The sequence below is a fragment of the Mirounga leonina genome, unplaced genomic scaffold (genome assembly GCF_011800145.1).
Source record: "Mirounga leonina isolate KUSES-001 unplaced genomic scaffold, KU_Mleo_1.0 Mir_176, whole genome shotgun sequence".
Classification (NCBI taxonomy): Eukaryota; Metazoa; Chordata; class Mammalia; order Carnivora; family Phocidae; genus Mirounga; species Mirounga leonina.
Window position 1 is genome coordinate 42,237,381 of NW_023270454.1, and position 26,553 is coordinate 42,263,933.

General features: G+C 37.2%; 1 protein-coding gene across 2 annotated transcripts in view; it reads left to right on the top strand.

Annotated features, from left to right (window-relative positions):
- Nucleotides 1-26,553, top strand: part of INPP4B (inositol polyphosphate-4-phosphatase type II B) — a 543,837-nt gene that overhangs the window by 323,569 nt on the left and 193,715 nt on the right. For both annotated transcript variants that reach the window (XM_035023009.1, XM_035023008.1), the window contains 3 exons: nt 2,575-2,686; nt 11,163-11,235; nt 24,261-24,408. In XM_035023009.1, coding sequence (XP_034878900.1) covers nt 2,575-2,686; nt 11,163-11,235; nt 24,261-24,408 — 333 coding nt within the window. The remainder of the gene's footprint in view (nt 1-2,574; nt 2,687-11,162; nt 11,236-24,260; nt 24,409-26,553) is intronic.

The following is a 26,553-nucleotide window of genomic DNA, read 5'->3' on the forward strand; positions in this document are numbered from 1 at the left end:
TAAACATCATATATAAATACCACATAATACGTTATAAAATTAAACACTATATAAACACCACATAATACATTATAAAATTAAACATCATATATAAATATATAATACGTTATAAAACTAAACACCATCTATAAATACCATTCATGACATAGCGATTCTGTCGTTGCTGCTACTGGTACCCCTGCCCTACTATAGGATGAAGAGGAGGGGCGGAAGGAAGACGCACTCGTCTTGTTTAAGGCACTGTGCTGAGCACTTCACAGCCATCCTGCCACAATTTAATCCTTACAAGAAAACGATCATCTCCATTTTACAAACGAAGTTTCACGTGGGTTAAGTTCTTGCCCAGGCTCATGCAGCTAGCAGGTAGCCCGAACTCTTGAGTGTACACTTGTGACCCCTGTGGCACATACTGGTTCATAACCAGGCCCAGGAGAGACTGTGGAAAGCCTACCCTCTGTTTGCAATCATTACGGCATAGTTTGGTGAAAAAATTTAGAAAGCTGTACATAGGTTTGCATTCCTAGAAATGAATCTAGCTCAGTTTGTTCAAGCAAACAATTTTAAGCAACTCCTACTAAAATGGAAAAGATAGCTGTAATTGTTACTGATGATCAGCTTGGGGAAAAAGAACCTGCAAACCTCTAAAAAAGCTATGAGTAGTGCCAACGAGAGCTCTTATTAAAGTCTTTATTAGGTACTGAATAATTGTACAGAGTTAAGTCACACCATGATTTATGACAAGTTATGTCATTTTCCAGTGGGAGAATGGTATAATGAATAAAGTACCCCAGAATTGGGGAGCTAACGCAGTTTTTCACAAAATTACTGTCCTCTTTATACACATCTTCTTTGTGATGAGTAAAGTTTCTATATTAATTGCAAATAATTAAGTCAATATGATGATTTCCACTGTTTTGAAAGTCACCAAAAAGCATTTTATTTCATATTTTAATAAGAAATCTTCATTTTAATAAGAAACCACTTTTTTCTATGTACACAATTTTTATTTTATTACGTTATGACATTAAGGTATGCATAGGTCACCAGAATTTTCCAATTTCAATCTCCTTAAAAGCACAATTCAAAGGGTGTGTTTTAATTTATACTTTTTATATTTTGAGAAAAACCTGCCATGATCTAGTAACATAATTTGGTTTCCTTTTCACCTAACGTATTCATTATTTTAATTAGTATTTTGGTAAACTATAGAAATTTTCCTAATCCTCTTTCCTGACATCTTTAATGATAAAATAGTGACATTTAGAAGGAATTGGTTGAAAGAAAGACATCATTTGTATCCCAATTAAAATTAAAAACAAATTTCTGAAAAAGACATGACAGAAGAAAAGGAAGCATCGGGTTTCTAGTATTAGTCAATTAGGTTAAGAAAGAAGTTATGGCAAAATGTCATGCCTATGGAGTGGCTTGCTGCCTATCTTCAAAATGAGATTCAAGGGGAAAATATCATTGTGTCACACTGTTTCCATGTTATGATGGCACCATTTATTCTGTATATTTTCTTGCCCAGGAAAAGAAATTAGAGAATCTGAAAGGAGGGTGGTTATTCATTTTATTTTTCTCTTTCATTATTGTTCACCAGAAAATTCATTATGCAGATGATAATGATGATGAAAATCTTAATAAAATCATCATCATCATTAAATGGAGTTTTTCAATGACCCAACAGACGTGAAGAAGATAGAAACCTGAATTTCTGGTTTTGCCATTTGGTTACCTTAGATGAGTCTTTCCATCTTTTTGAGTCTCCGATTCTTTATCTGATGAAGTGTTTACTAAATTATCTCTATGGTTAATTTCTGCTCTGCATGTACCTTAACTTTTTTATGTTTGCTGGGAGAGAACCTCCTTTACCTAGTCTCTTAGAAAAATAGTGTTAGGAAAAAGGCACAGAATCAGATTTTGTGGCCAGTGGCCCAGTCAGAGAAAGAGTATAGGGATGTTTATATTCTTTTCTATTTTATTCAACTGTAGTTTTGGTTTTTTTTATTTAAGATTTTATTTATTTGACAGAGAGAGAGAGGATAAACAGAGGCAGCGGGAGAGGGAGAAACAGGCTCCTCAGTGAGCAGGGAGACAAATGCAGGGCTCAATCCCAGGACACTGGGATCATGACCTGAGCCGAAGGCAGACGCTTAACCAACTGAGCCACCCAGGTGCCCCCAGCTGTGGTTTCCATGACAGACGTGCGCAACATCCCATGCAGTTGGTAGAGAGAAGCCATGGTTTATGCTGTTGTGGGGATGTGGTATTGCCAAACAGAACACCGATGCATGATATTTGTGTCCACTTCTGAAAGCCTGGAAGAGGTTTCACCATCATGAGGTAGCTTTTGACAGTCTGTGCACTTACCTCATAAATTGGTGGTTAACATTTTTAAATTAACCACAACAACAAATATTAACATGTTTTAATGTTTTTAAAGTAGTTTGTTTTAATTAAAACTAATGAAGGTAAAGAGTAATATTTGTGGTTTTCAGAAACAAACATGTTTTGAGCATACTTTAAGGAGAGAGAAGATTCTTACCTTTCCATTTCATTTATTTTTGGTTGCAGAACTTCAGATGGTGGCAAAGTTGTTGGCACCATAGAAGTCAGTATCGTGAAGATGGGGGAGATTGAGGATGGGGAAGCCGACCACATCACCGCAGATGTGCAGGGACAAAAGGTAGGGTCTCAGTCAGCTCAATGCACAAATTAAATTAGAAACGATCAGTTTTGCCGGTTGCCTGAATCATCAACACGTCTGTGCACTATGAAATCTTATTATTCATAAGCCAAATGAGAAATCAGCTCTGGAATTGAAGTGCCATAAGCATGTTTGGTCTGCTGAACCAGAGGGTCTATTTGCACGGAACTCTGCAAAGCCTTGCGCCATTCAGCAACGCCTTCTTCGCCCCGGGGCTCCCCGTGTTGACACTCTCCTCTCAGCTGGAACAAAAGTACTGATCACTGCTGCATTCCGCTCTAATTAACCCTACGTGAGACGCAAAGAAGATTCCAGGATGGCTACTGCCAAAAGTAACCACTTCTCTACTCTCAAAACCCTCTTTAGAAAGAAATGCATTTGAGTTTAGATTTCATTTGTATGTGAAGGAGCACAGATTTAATAATGCTGGGCCTTATAAAATTGCAGAGAGAGAAGTAGGAAATAGCGCAAAGTGGAGGAACAGCTTTGGAGGAGGGGCATCGCCAGCTGGAGGGGAAGCAGCTTCCTTTAACTGAGCATAAAGGTCCCAGTGCAGATCAGTATGTGTCCAGGATTTTTTACTTTTTCTCTAAGAAAGAGAAACTTGATATTAAATTCCCGTCTTAGGAATGCAGTCGCCTACTTTATTGAGGCACAGGGGATGGACTTAAAAACTGCATCTTTTCAGGAAAGATTTTGTGTATACACTATAATTCATACCTTTTCATAAATGAGCATTTTCTAAGGATAAGGCCTTTAGTGACTTAGTTTCTGGCTTAGTGGCCCTTATCTAGGAGCATATTGAATTTGGGGTGCTGAGAAAACATCTACATGAGAAATGGTGTTTATCTAACACAACAAATTAATTTTTGTCTAAAAAAAACAAAAACAAATTAACGTTACAAAAGAAATCTAAGACTGCCTTTCAAAAGAATATTGTTCTTGCCCCCAGAATAAGCTAGGGTCTTACCTGCGGGGCCAAGCCTTGTTCTTCTCGAACTGTTCCTCTGCTCTCCCTCAGAACATAGCGAGGATCATGAAAAAATTCCAGGGAGGCTCCAAGTTTGAATCTGGTTGCCTGATCATGTAAGGACTGTCCAGAATTTGCAGCAGATCTTCTCAAGATTGGTGTATTCAACACACCAGTGTGGCTCTTAGGATGTGTGCATCCGAGACCCCCAATTATGGGGCCCCTTTCATCAATCCCCCTTTCCTTTGGAGTTCTATATAAGGTGCGTATTAGTCACCACGACATGGATGCTTGCCTCAAGATTAAGGAGGGAAGATTTGGAGGCCAGGTGGGGAACTGAGAACAGAAATAGACAACTGTGCTTAGACCTGTGGCAGTATGCCAGGAGACGGGTAGCAGAAACACTTCCCTTTTCAACGGAGGCCTATTTTGACTGCTCCCATTCTATTACTAGCCCCCTCTCCAATTCCCTCAAAGCTTTGCCCACCGCCTGACTCCTTTACTCTGTTGCTATTATATAGTGCGAAGTGAATCATACTCTTTTTCGTAAGCAGAGAACTTGATACCCAGGAATATACCCCACCAAAGCCCCACATGAGGTTTCTGACCTAGTAATGTGAACTTAAAAAGACTTAACTGTTCTAGAAATAGGTGACGGCAGCATCAGCATGTACCACGTACAAGTCGTAAGTTGACTAAAACGATAAATGTACCATTGTTGACATTAGTCTGGCCTGTCTGGGTTCTTAGTAAACACTGACCTTTTGCGAATTTTTTATAAAGTTATTATAAACTCTGTTGGCAATCCTTCAGAAGCGTCATGATTCGTGAAGAACATGTAGTAAGGTCCACTATGCACAATATTTACAATTATGGGGGAATAACTTTAGCTCAGTGTTTCACAAAGCATTAGCAGAATTTTCTGGAGTGTTTGTTAGATATGCAAACTTCTTTGCATTATCTGCTAAATCAAAATGTCTATGAAGTGTATTAACACAATCTCCTAATGGGGACTTAAGTCCCCAAGTTAGTGAAGGACTGAAACATAGGACAAGACAAAGTAACTGAAATCGAGGTTATCTGTAAAACAACACTGCTCTCCCGAGTTTGTATGAATGGAGGAAAAAGAAATGAAACTATTAGCACCAGTCATGTCGGTGAGTGACACGTTATTGCTTGTGTATACTGAAGTAGATAAAAGATTGTAATACCTGTTTTAATGAGCTTGGGCTTCCATAGTAATAAAATACCACAGACTGAATGGCTTAAACGACAGAAATTGATTTTATCAGAGTTCTGGAGGCCAGGAAGTGCCAGGTTGGTGTGCCAGATGACTTCGTTTCTGGTGAGGGCTCCCTCCCTGGCGTACAGACTTTCAGCTGTGTCCTCACATGGCCTTTCCTTGGCACATTAGCATAGAGACAGCAAAAGGAGCTCTTGTGTCTCTTCCTCTTCTTATAAGGACACCAGCCCAATAGGATTAGAGCCCCACCCTTAGCATCTTTAACTTTCATTATTTCCATAAAGACTGTCTCCAAATCCAGTCATACTGGGTCTCAGGGCTTCAACATAATGAATTTTGAGGAACACAATCCAGTTCATAGCTATATCCCTGATGTAAAATACTACATTTGAATCTTTAATCTCAGATAACCTCCAGAGCCTGGAATAAAATATAAATGAAAAGCCAAATTCTGTCCTCTCACATTAACTTACTTGTTTCCTCAAATTATATTGTTATGATATAGTTCTCATCAAGCAAAGGTGGTTCAGAAGGTCATTCACCATACCACCCTGGTTCAAACTTTTTGAGAGGGAGAGAGAAAGGGAGAGAGGCAAGCAAGTGAGGTGGGGAGGGTAGAGGGAGGCGGAGAGAGAGAATCTCAAGCAGACTCCCTGCTGAGCACAGAGCCCGATGGTGGGCTTGATCCCACGATCCTGAGATCACAACCTGAACAGAAACCAAGAGTTGGACACTTAAGGGACTGAGACACCCAGGCGCCCCCGGCTCAAACTTTTATTTGATATGTACATACATAGTGAAAGAAGACAAAGTGTTAAAATCACATAGCTAGAAAAAGAAAAATTCACAAAAGAAACAGTAACATGGACATTTTACAAAGCTCATATAATAGGTGAAATGTCGCATTAGGTATCCAAATTTTAACTTTTGGAGTCACCTTTGACTCATTTCTTCCTCTCAGGCACAGTGAGTATGTCAGCAAATCCTGCTGATTCTGTCCAGAACCCAGTGACTTTTGAGCCCTTCCCTCTTACAGCATTGTCTGTCACGTACGTGTTCATGGTAGTCTCTTAAATGTCCCTTCTTCCTCCTTCCCGACACCCCGATCATCATAGTCTATTCTCAGCAGAGCACTTGTTAAGACATAACACAGAACATTTCTCCAGTAGCTTCTCAACTCCCTGAAAGTGTAAACCTAAATCCTTTCAGTGACCCACTTAAAGTCCTGCAAGTGTTGGCCCCCCATTACTTTCTTCGCCTCATCCTCTACTCTTCTTCTTTGCTCACTTTCACTTAGCCTCATTAGCTTCTTGGCTATCAAACAGTCCAGATACATTTCTGACTCAGGTCCTTCACTTTGTTTTTCAATCTATCTTTGTAGCATTTTCCCCAGGTAAACTATATGCTTCATTCGCTCACTTCCTTCTGGTCTTTTTGCAAAATATGACCTTCTCACTCTGCCTTCTCTGCCCTGTATCCAAAATTGCCATGCCTACCAGAAACTTTCTATCTCCTTTCTTTGCATTATTTTCGTCCTTAGTACTTATCACTGTCCAACATCACATATATTTTATTTATCTTATTGTCTATTTCCCTCACTAGAATTAAACTCCACGAAAGATACTTGTCTATTTTGTTCTCTCCTTTACTCCTCCCCCCAGTGCCTAGAACAGAGCCTAGCACAGGGAAAATGAGTGAATGAGTAAATGAAGTCAATTTTACCTTGAAGAAATAAAATCCAAAATTGTCTCCTAGAAGGGATAATATTTGGCTGCATATAAGGCTGTGTACAAACTGGTCCATAAGTAAAGACTAGAGTGAGGATGCAGTAAAGAGTGTAGCATTATAAAGGAAAGAGGAAGAAACTTTTTAAGAACAACTTTGAATTAAATAGTCAAGAAAAAAATACGCCACTAGGGAAAGGAGAATGAGGAAGCAAAATAATCAAACCCGGTTAATAGAAAAACCAATGTAATTAACAGCCAACAAGATCAATGAGATAGCCCTCCCCTCTGCCCTGCCACCAAGGTGACTTGGCTTCTTGTCAGGGGAGGAGGATTTTTAACAGGCATCCTCCAGTGAGGCTCTGCGCGGGCCAAGTTCAGCTCCTGCCTTGTCTCCCCCTTTTGTTTAATGTCTATTATATTTGAATGTGGCACAGGGCACAGTACTAATGATCAAAGTAGTGGTGGTTTCTACAAAAGGAAAAAGCCTTACGTATTTAGGACAGTGACAGAGATGGTGTAAGTGGACTAATAATACATCTTCTTTTCACTACGAGCCTAACCTAACTAGTATTTTTTTGTTTTGTTTTGTTTTAAGATTTTATTTATTTATTTGACAGAGAGATACAGGGCGAGAGAGGGAACACAGCAGGGGAGTGGGAGAGGGAGAAATAGGCTTCCCGCTGAGCAAGAAGCCTGATGCGTGGCTCGATCCCAGGACCCTGGGATCATGACCTGAGCCGAAGGCAGATGCTTAACAACTGAGCCACCCAGGCGCCCCTAACCTAACTAGTATTTTGATGCCTTGCTACCCTTCTCAGGTCATTTTGCCCCCATATATTAAAGTGGTGTTTTAATCAGACATTCTTAGGCCATGGTCAGGGAAAAGGTAGAGTCCTAGGGGAGCTAAGGAGCATCTTAAAGCAGACACTATTTGTCCCTTTATTTTTCCCAAATACAAAATTGAAAATAATATAACTGATTTGACTTATAAGATATTTGCAGGAATATAATATTCATCATTCGTCAAACAATACCGCCTTCTATGTTCTAGGCATTCTACTAGGTTCTGGGTATTCAGCAATGAACCACATAGACACAGATGCTGCCTTCTAGGGAGGTAAACAATAACAAAATAAACAAGTAATATATTGTTGATCAGATGGTACTATATGCTATCGAAAAAAATAAGGGTACAAGGACTACTAGGGAGTGTGGGATGTGGCCCTTTTATACTGGGTGATCAAGGATAGATTCACTGGTAATATGATATCTGAGCTGAAACATGCAGGAAAATAGGGGAGCAAGATGTGGGTATATGAGAGGAACAAGAATTCTAGGTAGAGTGAACAGCAGGGGCAAAGGTCCTGAGGTGGCAGGGTGCCTGTAAAATGGCTGGAACTGGGGGGTTGGAGAGGAAAGTGGTAGAGTTGAGGATAAGGTCCACAGGCAGGGAAGACAGATTGTATACTCCCTTAGAGATCATTAGACTCTGAGCTAGATGCAAAGACAGTGGAGGATTTTTGAGTGTAGGTGCAAATTGATCTGATTCATGTTTTAAGAGGGACCGTTCTGGGGTGTTATGTTGAGTATGGCCTAAAAGAAGGACAGAAGAATGGAGCCTGTTTATTGCAAAGACTCAAGGCAGAGATGAAGAGGAGTTGATGAGTTGAATCAGAGAAAGTGAAATGTGGCCAGACTCCAAACTTTAACAACCATGATCTAAGGAATAAACTAACAAATGTAAAAGTGCTTAGCCAAGAAGTATCGGTCTTTGTCCTTTATGATCCTTGTCTTTACAGTTTGGTTAATTTTCTAGCCCAATGCATGGCAAATTGGTATGTTAGTTGATATTCAACATCATTAAGCTCCAAGAAATTTATGTATCTTATGTTTCTTCTTCTTGGTCACACTTACCGTCAGATGACACTTTTTAAAGCACTCATCAAAATCAATAGGTTTACAGTGCTATTGGAACAAAAAGCATGTGGTGTTATTCCTGCTCAGAATCACAAATACAAAGGTTACACTAAGAGCACACACAGTATAAGGGCGTAACCCTGAAAATATCCATCATAATGACAGCAATAAACAGTATACATAGCTGGAGGCTCCTTAAGCCTGTGCTTAATGATTCCAAATCATTTTAATCTTTGCATTCTATGTAGCATCTAGCACAGTGTAAAAATGATTCTAGGGTCAACTGTAAAAAAATTAAACAGAATAGGCTGAGGAAATAAGAACTATGGTTCTTGGCTTCAAAACTCTCAATTTAAATAGTAAGACAGTACACTTGGCAAACAATTGAAGAAAATAATTAGTCCAAATATAAAAATATTTATTAATTTAATAAATATTTATTGGATATTTTCTGTTTATGTTCTGTGGATTTAAATCTTGACAGCATTGTGAATAGTAAAGCTTTAAAATACAATAAAGTTGCAAAGTAAGAATGTTATTAGGTTAAAATTATTCTGAATATCTGCCTTCCAGTGTAGATGGAAGATACAAATGTATGAAAATTCTATTTCTGATCCATTTGGTAAAATAATACAGGCCTTCTATTAGGAAACAGAAAGTTGACTTTGATTATGAAGAGGCAGGGCTCCCTCCATGTAGAGAAGCAGTTTCTCAAGATAATAGCCTGATCCCTATGAATTATGGACTTCCTTACTAAAAAGGTTTAATCTAAACCATTTCTATAAATTATATTGTAGGTGATAATCCTGTTTTAGAGAGGAGGATGGCTCAAAGCTTATATAACTATTATATTACATTATTATGTGGAAGGATATCAGGGACAAATCATGAAAGGATTTGAACACCAGTCAGAATATTGGATTTGATTGGACAGCAAATAACGGTTACACATTTTAGAGCAGAGCACTGGTAAGATATTAAGTTTATGAAAGATTATTTTAACAGCCATAGATGAACTAAAAAGTGTAGAAGAAATATTGGGAATAAGAGAAAGAATTTTAAGTATGTCCAAACATCACTGCACCTTGCTCTAGTGATTTGGGAAGTCCATTTTCCAAATAGTTGTGCAGTAAAAGAAACGATGACCTCTTGAGTTTTGATTTGGTCAGGAAAATGATTTAGAGAACATCAGATTATAAGAGCTGTTTACGGTTATTCATTCTTTCAGTAAAGTAGAACCTCAATAGAAACACTAAAGAAATTATGAGCACATTTTTCCCTATGAAGAAATTTCCTGAGTAATGTGATGAATGTTTATGATGGGGAATAAGTAGTGGACTATACGAATACAGAAGTAACATTTAAATCAATGTTTTAAATTATCGGTCTTTCTTCTCAAAATGTTTGACAGACATATGTCCATCATTAACAGTGACCTCAGTGGCCTAATTCTCCAAGGGGGCTAGTGCCTGGAGGAGGAAGAGTGGAGGGAACAGTTTGGAAATAGCCCAAACAATCTTGATACATTCTCCTGGGGAGGGTAATCTGAGCCCTTGGAGTCTGAGTAAAGCCATGCATGCTACAGAAGATTGGCTGCTTCCCTCAGAACTCCTCACCAAAATAGTTTCTGGGTTTTCCTTTGTTCCGTTTTTATTTGTATTTGTTTATGTCTGATATATTTGCTTTAAAAATTCACTCTCCTCTTTCCTCAAACTACCACACACACCCCCTTTTTTTGTGGCTAGTGATAGAAGGAAACTCATTTGAAAAAATAAATGCCAGTCATGTTGGTGCCTGTGTGAAAATAGGTCTCTTGTCAGCTTTCTGGGACCAGAAGAGTGGCTTCCTCTGTTAATTACGGTTTCAAAGAAAGTTGAGAGCCCATCACTTAGTGCTACATGGTCTGGGATATTGTTGCCTATTCCTGCTTCACTCACTAGAAACATGGTAATGTGCTCTTCCGTGTTTCTTCTGTCCAGAACAGTGTTGGTTCTGTAAAAGCTCATGAACTTAATCATAGATTATACATTCATGACGTCTGGACCAGCTTATTTACAAGTTATTTATAAATAATAATTTATAAATCAGATCAGTTTATGAAGTGTCCTCATACTTTATGAGCAAGTGTTTGCATTGTTTTGCCAGACAAAAATGTCCTTTTGTCTTATGTAATTTGATGGTACAACATATTTTATCTTTTATTTAAAATCTAGAAAGTAATTTGTTTATTGATCCCAAACTGAGGTGACAAATATAAAACCATCCAGCTTGTCAATGTGATTTGCTGTACTAGAAGATTTCTAACATGTTGGAGACAATTTTTTTCCACTTTTTGCCTTCTTTCCTAAGTTTTTAACTAGAACCAAGACAATCTATAATTATGCAGTACAATCATATGTTAATTATGCAATACAATCATATATATGTAAGTAATCAAAAGTTAAACAAGCTTCATAAAGTTAAAGCTGAAAGTTTTACAAAAATCTCGTTCAACTTTTTTAAACCATGTGCATAGCCTCATGTTTTGGAAACAAAATGGAAGAATTTCAATTCTTAATTTCATTATTTTCACTTTTTTTTCCTTTTATTCTTCCCTAGTGTGCACTGGTATGTGAATGTACAGCCCCAGAAAGTGTGAATGGAAAAGATAACTTACCTTTTTTGAAAGCAGGTATGTATCTCCGTTTTGGAAACTTACATTAGTTTCATATAAACCCAACATTTTAATTTTCTGTGAACTCAATATTGAACCTGGGCAGCATCCTCACAGAATTATTGATGAACACAATAAAATAAATACCAGTGGAGTATGGGTAGTCATTGTTGACAATTTCTTTTTTTTTTTTTTTTAAGATTTTATTTATTTGAGAGAAAGAGAGCGAGCATGAGAGGGGGGAGGGTCAGAGGGAGAAGCAGACCCCCCTGCCGAGCAGGGAGCCCGATGCAGGACTCGATCCCCGGACTCCAGGATCATGACCTGAGCCGAAGGCAGTCGCTTAACCAACTGAGCCACCCAGGTGCCCCATTGTTGACAAGTTCTTGTCTCATGGAGCCGAAGAATCTCTGGGACACAAAAGGGTGAAGTTTAAGGGAAGGTGAAAATAGAAAGGGAAGGAAATAGCTCTCTTGCGTGAGAGAGGTCCTGAATGGGTTACCACTGAAAGCTTTCACGGTCGGTCTTTTATAGGAAACTGACGAGTGAACTTGGTAAGTATCATGTCAATATCATGGTTGATTTGAGAATATCATTTCTATATTTAGAATGAACATGTTGCACCTGTAACTATCATGAGAACAAACAAGCTGTTCTTGTAAATATCATCAGTGCAAACAAGGTGTTCTTGTAAATATCATGTCTGTTTCTCCACATCTGGGGTTTCTGTGAGCCTGGCTACATCGCCCCCTGAGTGACCCTAGTCCCCTACCTAGCCTTGCCAGTCCCTTAGTCAACATGACAATCCCATAAGAAAGATATAAAAATACTTTGGCTATTTGGCAAAACAAATTCCTTTTACCTTTGGATTTGGTATTATTTGAAACCAAAACAAGACACATTAGAAGACAGTAAGCTTTAGAAATACGAAGCTCTTATTTAGTTTGACATTTATTTATTTATTTGAGAGAGAGAGAGAGAGAGAGCATGATCTGGGGGGAGGGGCAGAGGAAGAGGGAGAAGCAGACTCCCTGCCAGGCTCCATCCCAGGACCCTGAGCCACCCAGGTGCCCCTAATTTGACTTTCTAATTATAGAATTCAAAACAAAGTTGTTAAAACAGATATAGGGATTCAGTAGGAAAAATTCATACACGCATTTGTATGTTCCTGGGTGTGTATGTATATAGAATATGTTGCTTACAGTAATATATTTGAATTTCAACAAGGCACTAAACCATCTATTAAATAACTTTGTGAATAAAATTGAAACCTATAGTACAATTAAAAAATGTAATATGTGTATGTAAATTATGGATCTACTTTTTTAATGATAATGTAAATTATGTTACCATTGATACTAAGAGTAAACAATGACTAGTACAGTGACAAGCAGTAGGCTAAATGCCTCATATGTCTTGGTTTGCCTTCTGACCTGTGCTGTGGAAAAAGGCACTGTCATTATCTCATTTTACAGATGAGGAAATTGGTCAAGGTCACCTACCTGGCAAGTGTCAGGTCCAGAATTTAAATCCAGTTGTGATCCCAGGGCCTTTTTCTCTTAATTACTAGGCCATGCTATTACTAAAAAGCCATTAATTAAAGTAGGTGTAACAGCAGAACAAGCCTTAGTATTTTTCTAGCCCTGCCATGTCATATGTTTAAACAATGGCATAGATAGCATAATAATCAGCTTAGTGAATGATACTGAATTTCAAAGGCTTACTAATATATAACTGCGGGATGCCTGGGTGGCTCAGTCGTTGAGCATCTGCCTTTGGCTCAGGTCATGATCCCAGGATCCTGGGATTGAGTCCCATATCAGGCTCCCTGCTCGGCAGGAAGCCTGCTTCTCCTTCTCCCACTCCCCCTGCTTGTGTTCCTGCTCTTGCTATCTCTCTCTCTCTGTCAAATAAATAAATAAGATCTTTAATATATGTATATGTTTATATATATATAAAATATTAGCAGTTTTTCATTGCCAGAAACCTCTAGTAATAAGGAATGGAGAAAGGAAAGGCAACCCTTTGACTATGATTATACAGACAGAGAACCCAAATAAAATGTAGTAACAACAAAAAAGCACAAATTATACTTACATAGAATGAGGGATTATACCAAAGAGGAGTCTCTACTTAGCCTATGAGCAAATGACATTTTTTTCATTTCATTTAGGATGCAATATTGAAAGGGATGTGCAATGAATAGTGATGAGTCTACCCAGACAGCCATGTATTCTAAAAGTACTCAATAAGTTTTCAGGCTGGTTAAAATAGCTAATACATCCTCAAATGGTCTTCCTCACATTTAGTTTTCCACCTGAAAATTGACCAAAACTTTAATCCTTTATTTTAAGGTATCCAGATAATCTATTTAATTTACTAAATGTCAATTTTGAGAAATAAAATTGAGTGTGGGACATATTAAATTCATGTTAAATAGAGTTTGAATGAATCAGGTTATCACCACAGTCATCTACACTATAATTATAACTTTTTAATAATTCACTCATGCAAACCTTGTAACTTTTTATGCACAAAGAAATGCCATTTTAAAAAACTGATTAATGTAAATTTCAAAGAGAAAGAGAAAAACGGCTTTCTAAGTAAGAAAATATATTACCTAAGGAAGAAAAGACGGAAGGAGCATTGTGAAAAATAAATCTGCACCTCCTCATATCTGTGCCATAAAATCCGTAAGGCATGAGTCTTAGGAGTGTACTAACTCTTCCAGATTACTAGGATACCATTCCCGATGCATAAATACTAATATGACAAAGACAGCTGACATGGGACTGATGGAGGCAGCTGCATTCTGCAATTTAAATATACTTAGTGGAGTGATTGCTTACAGCCTTTCTCCTTTTATGGAGATGACAGTTTGAGTGGTGATACCCCACTTAGTTCTGACGATATTTCTCAATGTCTTTAGTCCATGCCACCCGGAGGAGCGCTCAGAGCCTAGGATATTTGCCACAGATACTTTCTTTGAGCCTCTTACATTAGGGAAAGATTAGAGTAAATGTGAGTCAAATGTTACAAAAGCTAGATTTTATTTTATTTTTTTTAAGATTTTATTTATTTATTTGACAGAGCGAGATAGCGAGAACACAAACACAAGCAGGGGGAACGGGAGAGGGAGAAGCGGGCTTCCCACCGAGTAGGGAGCCCGATGTGGGACTCGATCCCAGGACCCCAGGATCATGACCCGAGCCAAAGGCAGACGCCCAACCACTGAGCCACCCAGGCGCCCCACAAAAGCTGGATTTTTAAAAAATGTGTTTAAAATACAACTAAGTACTCTCTGTGAAATGTTTCTGCTCAAAATACAAAAGTGCAGAGGGGCACCTGGGTGGCTCAGTCGTTAAGCGTCTGCCTTCAGCTCAGGTCATGATCCCAGGGTCCTGGGATCGAGCCCCATATCGGGCTCCCCGCTCAGCGGGGAACCTGCTTCTCCCTCTCCCTCTCCCTCTCCTGCTTGTGTTCCCTCTCTCACTGTGTCGCTCTCTGTCAAATAAATAAATGAAAATTTAAAAAAAAAAAGTTAAAAAAAATTACAAAAGTGCATTGTGCAGGATTTAGTATATATGAGTTTGGCCTGTGCATACCTTTGTCTTTTGTTCTATTTACTTTTCTATCTAAACTCAGCAACTTTGGAATTAATCTGTTATAGTCCCATGTGGTTTTTTTGTGTTTCTTTTTTTAATCTGTAGGCAAAGGGAGCTACTGACATTCTTTTCAAGTCTTTGTATTAATGTGTTATATGGAACTTCCCAGCCTCAAGTGAGTTATGAAGTACTTATTGAGTGAGTGGAAGAGAATACCATATCTCATAGCAGCTCTTCACTATTCTATTTATATCTCTAGAGGCTTGATTTATTATTCAGGAAATTCACTTATCTATTATAAGACTAACAAGAAAAAGAGCTCTTTCCCCTAAGTTCTCACCTTTTTTATGCCCTGCTTGCCTTGCAAGTTGAATGTATATGTTGGGAGTCTGGGGAGTAGAGGGCAGAAGGAGAGAAAGGACGAGTCGGGGGGCAGAATTTGCAATTCCTTAAGAAAGATATGTAAGTGCCTTAGCTATATGGGGAGACACATTCCTTTCAGCTGGTGCATTTACATTCTCTGAAACTAGACACACTAGAGGACACAGTAAATATTAGAAATGTGAAATTCTTATTTAGTTTGACTCTCTAGCTATGTTAAGTTGTAGCATAAAGTTGTTAAAACAGTAGATTTACTTCTCTCATTATTTGCTTATTCATTTGAGCAAAATGGTAGTAAGAACGCTTAAAATTACTTGGTGGTGGTGGGGTGGGGAGCAGAGAAGTGCAGTCAGGCCTCTCCTCTCACATGCCCTGCTAAGTCACATCAGCTGAGGAACTTAGCTGCCCCAGAACAATAACAAACGGGTTCTTGTGGTATTAATGTAAGAGCACCGGACGGGCTGTCAGAAGAACTGGTGTCAAAGCCTAGATTTGCCAACCAGCAGCGTGACCCTAATACATGGGTCAGCCTCCTTGGACATCAATTCTTTTAAAATGACCACAGAAACCTGCACAGCCTTTGACTTCCTTTTCTGGCTCTCACATGTTTGAAGTCGATAGAGCATAATTTAGCTTATCCTGTTTTTCTGCTTTTTAGAAATATTTCATAAAAGTTTTCATTTTAATCCCTTTCACATGGAGTCACATATTAATTTTGTGTCATTGTTGCAGATGTCTTTCTCAGAAGTTATTTCTATTTAATAAGCCTGACCAGAAAGATACCTTTTCAAAATTCTGTGAAGAATTCTCTCTAAAGTCCCAGTTCTCCCAGGATTCCTTGTAAAAGTATAACGCTACAGAGTACTTCAGCCCATGGACCCTTCTGGCACTATGCCAAATCTGGGGAGGTAATGAGCCCTGTCACAACGTTTCCTCCTTTCTTCACATTTTGAGTGAGTTTTCCCCTGTCAGCAAGCATTAGATCTGATACAGCATCTTCCTTGGCTGAATTCCGTACTGCTTGAGTCGTGAAATTATCCTTTATATTCTTTCAAGAGCACGTTCATGCTGTATATTACCATGCATGCCGTCCTCCATATTCACAGAGGGTATATCTGACAGCTGAGATTTCTGTGACCGTGTAAGTTGGAATCTAAATAAAAGTGAGGGGACTTCCCTGCTGTCCGTCCTAGATACATGCAGTCCCCTTCCTGTTTGGAGAATTTATTGGTGTTTTGCATTTCTTGCTTCACAGATGAATCACACTTTTTCTCAAAATAGGCCACTATATCTTTGATTCTTTTTCTCAAATTAGAGTTAAGCCATCTACTACTTTGCAGAAGATGCTAGATTATATGCTATTTAAGAGGAAGGAACATTGCTTATTTATTTCTGTATCTCCAGGGCCAGGAACACAATAGGAACTCAATAAATGCTGTCAAATGGCTGATAGCAAGTGTATCATCATTTCAATTTATACTTCAGATAAATTACTGTCAAATTCTCATTTTTAAACGTTTGCTGCCTCCAGTCAGTACAGCAGTCTTGAGGTTGTAAGTTCAAGCCCCACGCTGCGTATGGAAATCATTTTAAAAAAATGTTTCCTGCCTCATATGACACCATAGATTTTAGCTGCCTTTCACAATACCTAAATATTGGGGTAACATTCTCCTCACTAATACCCCCATCCAAAGCCACTCATGGCTCAGAATACATTAAGAGATTGTTAAAAATATGTCCCTCTTTACTCATTTTAGGTCCTGATGAATTCCAGCAGAAAAGCAAATTCCCTGTTTCCCCCTTTCTTTTCATTCATGAGCTATGAAATCTACTGCCTTGTTGATTTTTAGATGATGTCATTTTATATAACCAAAGATATCTCTGTTGTATTTTCCCCACACTAATTTAAATAGATTTTGCCCTTGTACTTATAAGTCTCTGATATATAAAATTAGGAGCCATTTTGACCTTTCATACTGGCCCTTGATCCTTTACATTTACTCACCAGATTTCTTTGCTCTTTGCTGTTTTAACAAATATGATAGAGTCCGTTAACTTTGCTCTTTTGGAATTTCCATATATTTTCATTACTGTGTACTAATATATTTAGAATGTTAAATAGCTTCCGTGGAAGAGTGAATTTCATTATCTAATAATCAAAAGAATCATCTCTTAGACACCTTTAAATGCTTCAGCTGTCTCCCTGTAGCAAGTCCATTACCTCCTTCACTGCCCATCTCGGGTAAAACTAGAAGGAAAATAAAGGCAAGAAGATGATATGGCCAAAAAGCTAACATTTTGTGGACAAATAGGAGGAGACCTTCGTCTTAATCAGGTTTTTTTCATCCTCCATTCCGATGCCTGTGCTTCCTTCAAGTGAGGTTTTCAATCATGTTCTTTACTCTTGCATGTTTCTCTCTCAGCTCACACAGTTGTTGGTGATCTAACTGTTCTTCTGGGGAAAGTAATGGTGGGAAACATCTGAGTTGCAAGGGTTAAGCTTATTTCTGTGGAGTGTTTGTATTTACTGGGCACTGTGCTAGGTGTGGGAGATAAAATGAGGACAAGAAAAACAGCACCATCCTGGCCTTCACAAAGTTTACACTCCAGTGGGTGACATGGAATAATAAGGAGTCAGTTGTAGCATAACTGGTTAAGAACCATGACAGAGATGGGGATGGGAAGGACAAAGGAGACAAACCTATAGGAAGGGACGGGGTGGAAGCCAAGGAAGTCTTCCTGGAAGAGGTGCTAGCACAGCTGAGTTTACTGATAGCCAGGAAAGAGGAATGTTCCTTTGAGACGCAGGGAATTCCTTGAACAGAAGGAAATTGGTGAGAAACAACTTGAGTTCAGAGAATTATAGGTCATTTCAGGTTGCTCATGAAATATGAGCCACCTTCTACCTTTACTACTGGTATCTTTTAATTACTGAATTAGAATGAACAGAGCAAATTATTCAAACTGGAAAGAGTGATGCAAATCACTTTCTGACCATCTAAAATCCAAATTCTACACACTAAACTCGCCAATTATCATCAACTCGAGACTCAGTGCCCACAAAATATTATCTTTATGTCCTATTCTGACATCTGAAATAGTTTTTCTTATTTTTGGCCTTAAATTGAAGATGGAGGGCCAAGAACTTATGGCTTTGGCTAGACTACAGAAACAGCACTTTGTCCAACACAGCCCATATCCTATTTTCTATTCCATTCTTTTTCTTCTTTAAAAAACAACACACACACAATAATATAATTTAGATTTTATAACAAACCTAGAGAAAAGTAACTAAACCATTTTTAGGAGTTCATTTTTTAAACAATTGATTTGATCTTTTTTTTTTTTAAGATTTTATTTATTTATTTGAGAGAGAGAATGAGAGCGAGCATGAGAGGGGGGAGGGTCAGAGGGAGAAGCAGACTCCCTGCCGAGCAGAGAGCCCGATGTGGGACTCGATCCCAGGACTCCAGGATCATGACCTGAGCCGAAGGCAGTCGCTTAACCAACTGAGCCACCCAGGTGCCCTTCATCTTTATTGTTCTTAAAAGAGATCTCTCCTTGCTGTGTTTTCCAAGTTCCTCTCATGTCTTCTGGCCACCTCTTTTCCATAACCATGCTTAGGATAGCGTTTTAGTGATTTCTATTTAGGTTTTTCAGTTCTTATCCAATCTTAAAAAGAGCCAACCTACATTTCAGATGTATATAAATCTAAGATACTTCCAAGTACAAATGAGGGAATGTCAGTATCTAATTGGATTACACAGACTTATCTTTAGTAAGTATAATGTAGCATTTGGAAAACAGGCAATGCATGTACACTCAGCTGAATAATTAAACTATTAAACAACTGCATAGTTAAAAGCTACAGAATGAATTCTCTACAAGAATCTGCAGGACATTAAACTAATAATTTTTGTAAGGCTTAAAGCCAATAAAGTCAGACTCCATTTAAATATGTGACGTCTACCACCTCCTGAATGCGAGAAAGTTCACGAAGATAATCACAGATGAGCTTCCTCTCGAGAGATACATTAAAGACAACTGGAGGAAATAAGCATTTGGCTTTTTGATGACCTTTTTGTCTCTGAATCTAAATTTGTAAATTTCTTGTTTGTCTACTGACATTCCTAAAACAGGCACAGGAAAAAAAAAAAAATCATTCTTGTGGTATCTCTCTGGTTTATCTTTTCTGCCCTAGTTTGCTTTTAACAGCGATGCTTTGTTGTTTTCCTTTATGTATTGTCTATGCGTTGGCATTGTTGAACATTTCTTTGGCATCTTTATTTTGATAATTCACAATTAAACAGCTTAGCTTTCACAATTGCTGAGCATGTTACCTTGGTAAAGAAGCTCTGCTACAGTGTCTGAGAGAAACAATATAGAAATTTGAGTTGTGCTGCAATCTGGGGGGAAAATCTGCCATTTATTTTCTATTCCTGTGCTCACCATAGGGAGTGAACCTCAAGGGGAATATATCAATATTTGGACCAGCTTAGAACTTTACTCTTATTAAGTCATCCCAAGACCATGATGTGGTCCAGAACATCTCCACTACTTTTCTCTTGGCAGAATCTGTCATATGATGTTTTTAGCAATTGTTTTGGCAAAAACAGTGAAAAAAATGAGGAGCATACACACAGGGGTCTCTAAAGAATTTATAATAGATATTAGATCGTATTCTGAGTAGACAGGCCTATTGTATGGTCAGAAATACATCTTCTATAAAAAAAGAAAATTGGCATCAATGAAAAGCCAGAGCTGAAAGTGATGGACTCATTCCCATAGCTGGAATGAGTGTGCAAAATTGTTAGAATTGTATCTCTTCTATAGGGAAGAAACTTAAAAAAAATTGAAACAAGTATTTATCATTTATGATCCATTCATTGTTCAGTATTTGGTGCATGAATACCATGCCTTACTTTTATGTGAAGACGATAAAATCTCCCCATTTTAAACACAGTAAGAATTTTGAGTTAAGAACATATTATCTGGTCTTTTTTTGTAACCAGTGCAATAAATTTGCATGGTAGTAAAAAGTTGAGCCATATTTTTGTTCCATTTTTTAAGTCATATTCTATTATATGGTATTTTAAGATACCCAGTAGGTGTTCTTGCTTTATGCGTAGTAGGTGTTTAATAAGGAATGCTGCTGGATTAAATGGGGTTGTAAGGTGGATCCCACTATAGCTACATTGAAATCCTGATTTAGTACTAATGTTTGGAGACCTGAGTTTCAGAAGATCACAACCTGTAACATAAAAGTTAGATGGGAGATATAATTGGGATTTTCTTTTGGATGATCAAGTTTGCCTGATTTTTTTTTTTTAATTTGTCCCAAGTGTTTTCCTTAAAAACAGGAGCATTCCCACAGAGTCCTTGTATGATATGTACCAGGTGGTCAGAGGAGAGTTCTGGAGCTCATTAATCCAACTGCCCTTGATTTCTGCTTAAGCTATTTCAGTGAAGATTTATATTTATATACACTGAAAAGCATTAAAATAAAAACAATATAATCAAAAATGGAAAGACTAGCTTTGGGATAACTGAGAAAATGAAAAATTTTGTATTTTGTAACTTGATTCAAAATACAAATTTTCTAAAAAATTATTACTTTATAAAAGGCAAGAAAAATGAAGGATTCTTACAAAAATTCCATATAATCTTGAAGAAAAAAACCTCAGAGGTTTAAAAGCAGCACATATACTGAGGATCCATAAGCCAAGTAATTGAATATTTACTTAGGTTACTAAGAAAAAATTTGGACATTTCAGAGACTTTCTGTCTTACTATAAAAGAATGTGTTTATATTCCTGATCATGTTAGCTATATTAGAATTCATGAGATCCCATAAATAGTTTAACCTGACTGACACTATGTTGACTTCAATAGATACTTTTTTTTCTTCTCAGATTCTAGAGATGGAACAGTAGAAGTTGTAGTAAAATTCTTACATCTTTGAAACATTGTCACTTTAAAAATGAATAAGATATCATAGTTTCTTTTATTGTCTGGCTTATATTTCAGATGAAAGAAAATATATCTGATGAGGCCTAATATCCAAAATATATAAAGAAATCATAAAACTCAATAGCAAAAAAAAAAAACCAATCAGTTTAAAAAAAGGGCAGAGGATCTGAATAAACATTTTTCCAAAGAAGACATACAGGTGGCCAACAGGTACATGAAAAGATGCTCAATATAACTAATCATCAGGGAAATGCTAATCAGAACCACAGTGAATGGTCACCTCACACCTATTATAATGGCTATTATCAAAAAGACAAGAAATAACAAGCGTTAGAAAGGATGTGTAGAGAAAAAGGAACTCTTGTGCACTATTAGTAGGAATGTAAATTGGTGTAGGCACTATGAAAAACAGTATGGAGGCTCCTCAAAAAATTAAAAATAGAATTTCTGTATGATCCAGCAGTTCCATTTCTGGGAATATATCCAAAGGAAATGAAAACACTAGCTTGAAAAGGTATCTGGTACCCCCAGGTTCATAGCAGCATTATTTACAATGTAGCCAAAACATGGAAATAACCTAAGTGTCCACTGATGGGTGAATGGATAAAGAAATGTGTGATATATACAATGGAATATTACTCAGCCATAAAAAAGAATGAAATCTTACATATGTGACAATATGAATGAACCTTAAAGGAATTATGCTGTGAGATCAGTCAGACACAGAAAGATAAATATCATATGATCTCTCTTATATGTGGAATCTAATAAATAAATAAATAAATAAATAAATAAATAAATAAATAAATAAATAAATAAAACAAACAAAAAAACAAGCTCTTAGATACAAAGAACAGATTGGGGGTTGCCAGAGGTAGGGGGTGGAAATGGTTGAAATTGGTGAAGGACGTCAAAAGGTACGTATTTCCAATTATAAAATAAGTAAGTCTTGGGAATATAATATACAAATTGATGACTATTGTTAATAATACTGTATTTGAAAGTTACTAAGAGAGTACACCTTAAAAGTTCTCATCACAAGAAAAAAAATTTGTAACTATGATGGTGACAGACCTTAACTAGACTTACTGTGGTGATCATTTTGCGACAGCATACAAATACTGAATCATTACATTGTACATCTGAAACTAATGTAATATGTCAATCACATCTCAAAAAAAGAAAGAAAATAAATACAATTAATTTTATCTGTGGATCTGTGATATAATATAATTGATAAAACTTAGAGATAATATTTATGTTAAAAATATGATCTCTTTGGACATACAACTCTAGATTTTAAATATTTTGTCTCAACATACTGGAAATATCTGTCTTCTGGCTTCTATTGGTGCTTTTGAAAAGTAAACACTGGCTAATTCTTAGTAGTGGATAAGTAGGTATACTGGAAACTTTGAGTCTGGTTGTTAAAGAATGGGAGGTTTGAAATCAAGGTTTCTGATGTAGCCTCGATTCTGATAATGATAATGTCTAGACTATACTTCTGAGAATGGATGATTGCAGAGGAATGGCTGAATAGATCCTCATTTTAATGTTCAGAAAGCTATTGTATATTTACCCAAGTAGTGAATGAGATATGGTCTTAAAGAACATTAAACTTTTGAAAGGAATTTTACCCTATACATTGAGGAGACCTGGCTCATATAACCCATGCTCCATTTTAGTATCAAATTTTGTTTTAAATCAGCTTTATTGGTAAACTGGAGTCAAATAATTATAGGTACTTGACTGGCAATTGACTGATATTTTATTGCCCACTAAGCTTTGGTATCTGAGTGTAACGAAGGCAATCATTGCTCACCAGCAGTGGAAATAAATTTCTGACCGAAATAAATGGCTGGGGAATGTGGTAGAAGGCCTCATGAAAATGTATCAAATATTATCTTAGTATCTGGCTCTCCACTTTTTCCCGTAATCTTTTAAAATCCTTGATGGCATGATCTTGTTACTTCTTCCCTAAACACTTCCCACCCACAAATACAGTTTGTTCGCAACCTCATTGTCTTGCTTCTGGTAATATGTGGTATTAGGAAAGTATGTTACTGACCCACTGGCATTAAAGTATGCATAATATTTGAATTGTAATAGCTCTTAAGCCAAGGAATGGACCTTTCTAGCATTTAAGAAATAAAACATTTTTAGTAGTGGGCCGTTTGAAACCTCTGAAATAACATGTCAGTTCTCACCTACTGTATAAGTGAGCAAAGTTGACTAACAATTATCAGAAGAAATTAAGTAATATAATTTTTGTGTGTATTATATATAAATACATATATTTCATATATACTTATAAATACATATGCTTTAACAAAATCTTTAGAAGAGGGGTGCCTGGGTGGCTCAGTTGGTTAAGCGTCTGCCTTCGGCTCAGGTCTTGATCCCAGGGTCCTGGGATCAAGCCCCGCATCAGGCTCCATGCTCAGCAGGGAGTCTGCTTCTCCCTCTGCCTGCCGCTCCCCCTACTTGTGCTCTCTCTCTCTGTGTCAAATAAATAAATAAATAAATAAAATCTTTTAAAAAAAATCTTTAGAAGAGGAAAAAATTAATAGGTGGTAAACTAGAGACACACAATAGCCACATTTATATATTGGAACTTGATGATCATTTCTTATTTATTTACTTATTTATTTAAAAGATTTTATTTATTTGACAGAGAGAGACACAGTGAGAGAGGGAATGCAAGCAGGGGGAGTGGGAGAGGGAGAAGCAGGCCTCCCACCGAGCAGGGAGCCCGATGCGGGGCTCGATCACAAGACCCTGGGATCATGACTTGAGCCGAAGGCAGACGCTTAACAACTGAGCCACCCAGGTGCCCCTTGATGTATCATTTTTTAATTTAATAAAGACTACATGTCCCAGAAGCTAGTAAAAAAAAAAAGAACAAAATTCTTAGAAATTCAAATACATTAGTGAATTATGATAAAATTCACTAATGTATGATACAAATATGATTAAACCAGTAATTACAGTGGTACACTGATTAATGATCTTATTAACTGATCTTTCTCTAATGGGCATATATTTATAATTTAACTATTAACCTTTTGTGTTTTTCTTCCTTCCCAGTGCTAAAGAACCCGGTGTGTAAATTATATAGATTTCCCACATCTGACAATAAGTGGATGCGAATCCGGGAGCAGATGTCAGAGAGCATACTTTCTTTTCATATTCCTAAGGAATTGATTTCTCTTCACATAAAAGAAGATTTGTGTAGGTAAGAGAAAATAATTTGCGATTGTCTCTCACATTATTTTTTCTATAAAACATTTTTTCTTAAAGTATGATTATAACATAAAAATCTCGACTTGCCATTGTCCAGTATTGGTGGCCACTAACCCTGCTGGCTGTTAATCATTTGAAATGCTACTAGTCCAATTTGAGATGTTCTTGATGTATAAAATACAGATTTTGAATTCTTATCACACAAACAGAAAAAGACTGACTTTATAATGCAATATTAAAATTTAGGGTATTTTAGGGTTAAATAAAATATATTATTAATTTCATCTGCTTTTTTTAACTTTAAAAATATGAGTACAAGAAAGTTTAAAATTACATATATGACTCTCATTTATGGCTTGTGTTATACTTCTATTGTATAGTTGGTGTCTAGCTAATAACCTGAGTTTTGACCTTGCTAATAATCCTTTTGTCTTTACCTCATCTGCTTATGATTACTGTTTCTGTAAGAAATTCCTACTTGACTGTTCTTTGGACTACTCATCTGTAACAAGACTCTCAGATATTTTTGGTCTAAAAACTTGTATTTATTTATTTATTTTTTTAAGAGAGAGAGTGTGGGGGAGGAGCAGAGGGAGAGAGAGAATCTTAAGCAGGCTCCCTGCCCAGCGTGGAGCCCAATGTGGGGCTCAGTCTCATGACCCTGAGATCAAGACCTGAGCTGAAATCAAGAGTCAGCCGCTTAGCTGTGCCATCCAGGCACCCCCTTAGATGACTGATAAAGTATGCTATATGAATGGACAATGTCGTCATACAGCAAACTTTAATCTGTTGCCATAATAAAACAGAAAGATCTGGGAACTGATTGTTAATAAGAATATCTCTGAGCCATGACAACTCGAACAATTTATTTTTTCCACCTTATAAACCTCTAGTGACTTTAAAAATACTGAATACTACATTATATTAAATACTGTTAAGGCTGTAAATTTCAGAAAATTGGCAAATATTTTTGTAACATTTGTAATTGATGAAATACATAGCAAAGTGTGAAATGTCTAAAATTTGGATCTCTGGCCTATGTCCACATTAATACACCAAGTTACTTAATAGTAGTGTACCCTTTCAGTAGACTCTGTAGTCCCCAAGCATGTTGTATTGATCTAAACCAGTGAGCAAACAATGGACAAGGCAGGTCAAATCTGGCAGTATTACAGTATATTTTAGGGTAGGAATGACTGCACAAATACTATATTTCTGAGTGAGGAGTAAGAGAAAGAAAAAGAAAAGAAAACAGAGAGCCTAGATTTTAGAGAAAATCAGACAGGAAACTGGGTTGTAAGAAAACAGCCTGGATTGAGGGGAAATAAAGATTGAAAGAGAGACAGAAGATAGATATTTGAGAGTAGCAGATTGAGGATAATCAGACCACAGAAATCAGATGAAAGGTATTGTCTCAGGACAAGAGAAGCTGTAACATGTTCAAGAACCTAAGTTGACTACCTATAAGAGCTGGCTACAAGGGTGAATTAATGTAAGCCAAATTATTCAATATTATCCTTACCTAGAGCTAGTACTAAGTGTATGTAATGGGCAAAACAAATTCCCAGGAAGGATAAGCAAACTTAGGGAGTTTGGATCTTTGAAGTCATAAAAGAATTATCAACCTCAGCATTGTTACATTTTACATTTACATGTTACATGTAACATGTTACAATTAACATTGTTACATTGTTACATTGTTACATTGTTACATTCGAGATTATGGGACACTAAGAACCATTCCTACTAGTGTCATTTCACATGGTAGATCACATTTCACATGGAAGGTTTGGAAAGGATTACTGTTCCTCACAGGGGTTGCAGAATAAGGAAGAAGTCCGTAGACAAGCATGAGTTAGAGGTCATCATAGTGCCTTTATTTCAGCTGAGAACCACAGACGAGGATTTGATAGATGTGGTGGATTTAAGAAGTTAGAGTTAGACCTTGCCCTAAAAATAACTCCTGATAACTCAATCTAAGTTAGCCAGGCCTAAATTCTCACTAAAATATCTGTATCATGCCAGACCCTCCTGGCCAGCAAAGTTTCTGTTGAAAAATCCAATGATAGCCTTATGGGTTTGCCTTGTATGTAACTGTTTTCTTTTCTCTTGGTGGTTTTAAAATTCTCTATTTATC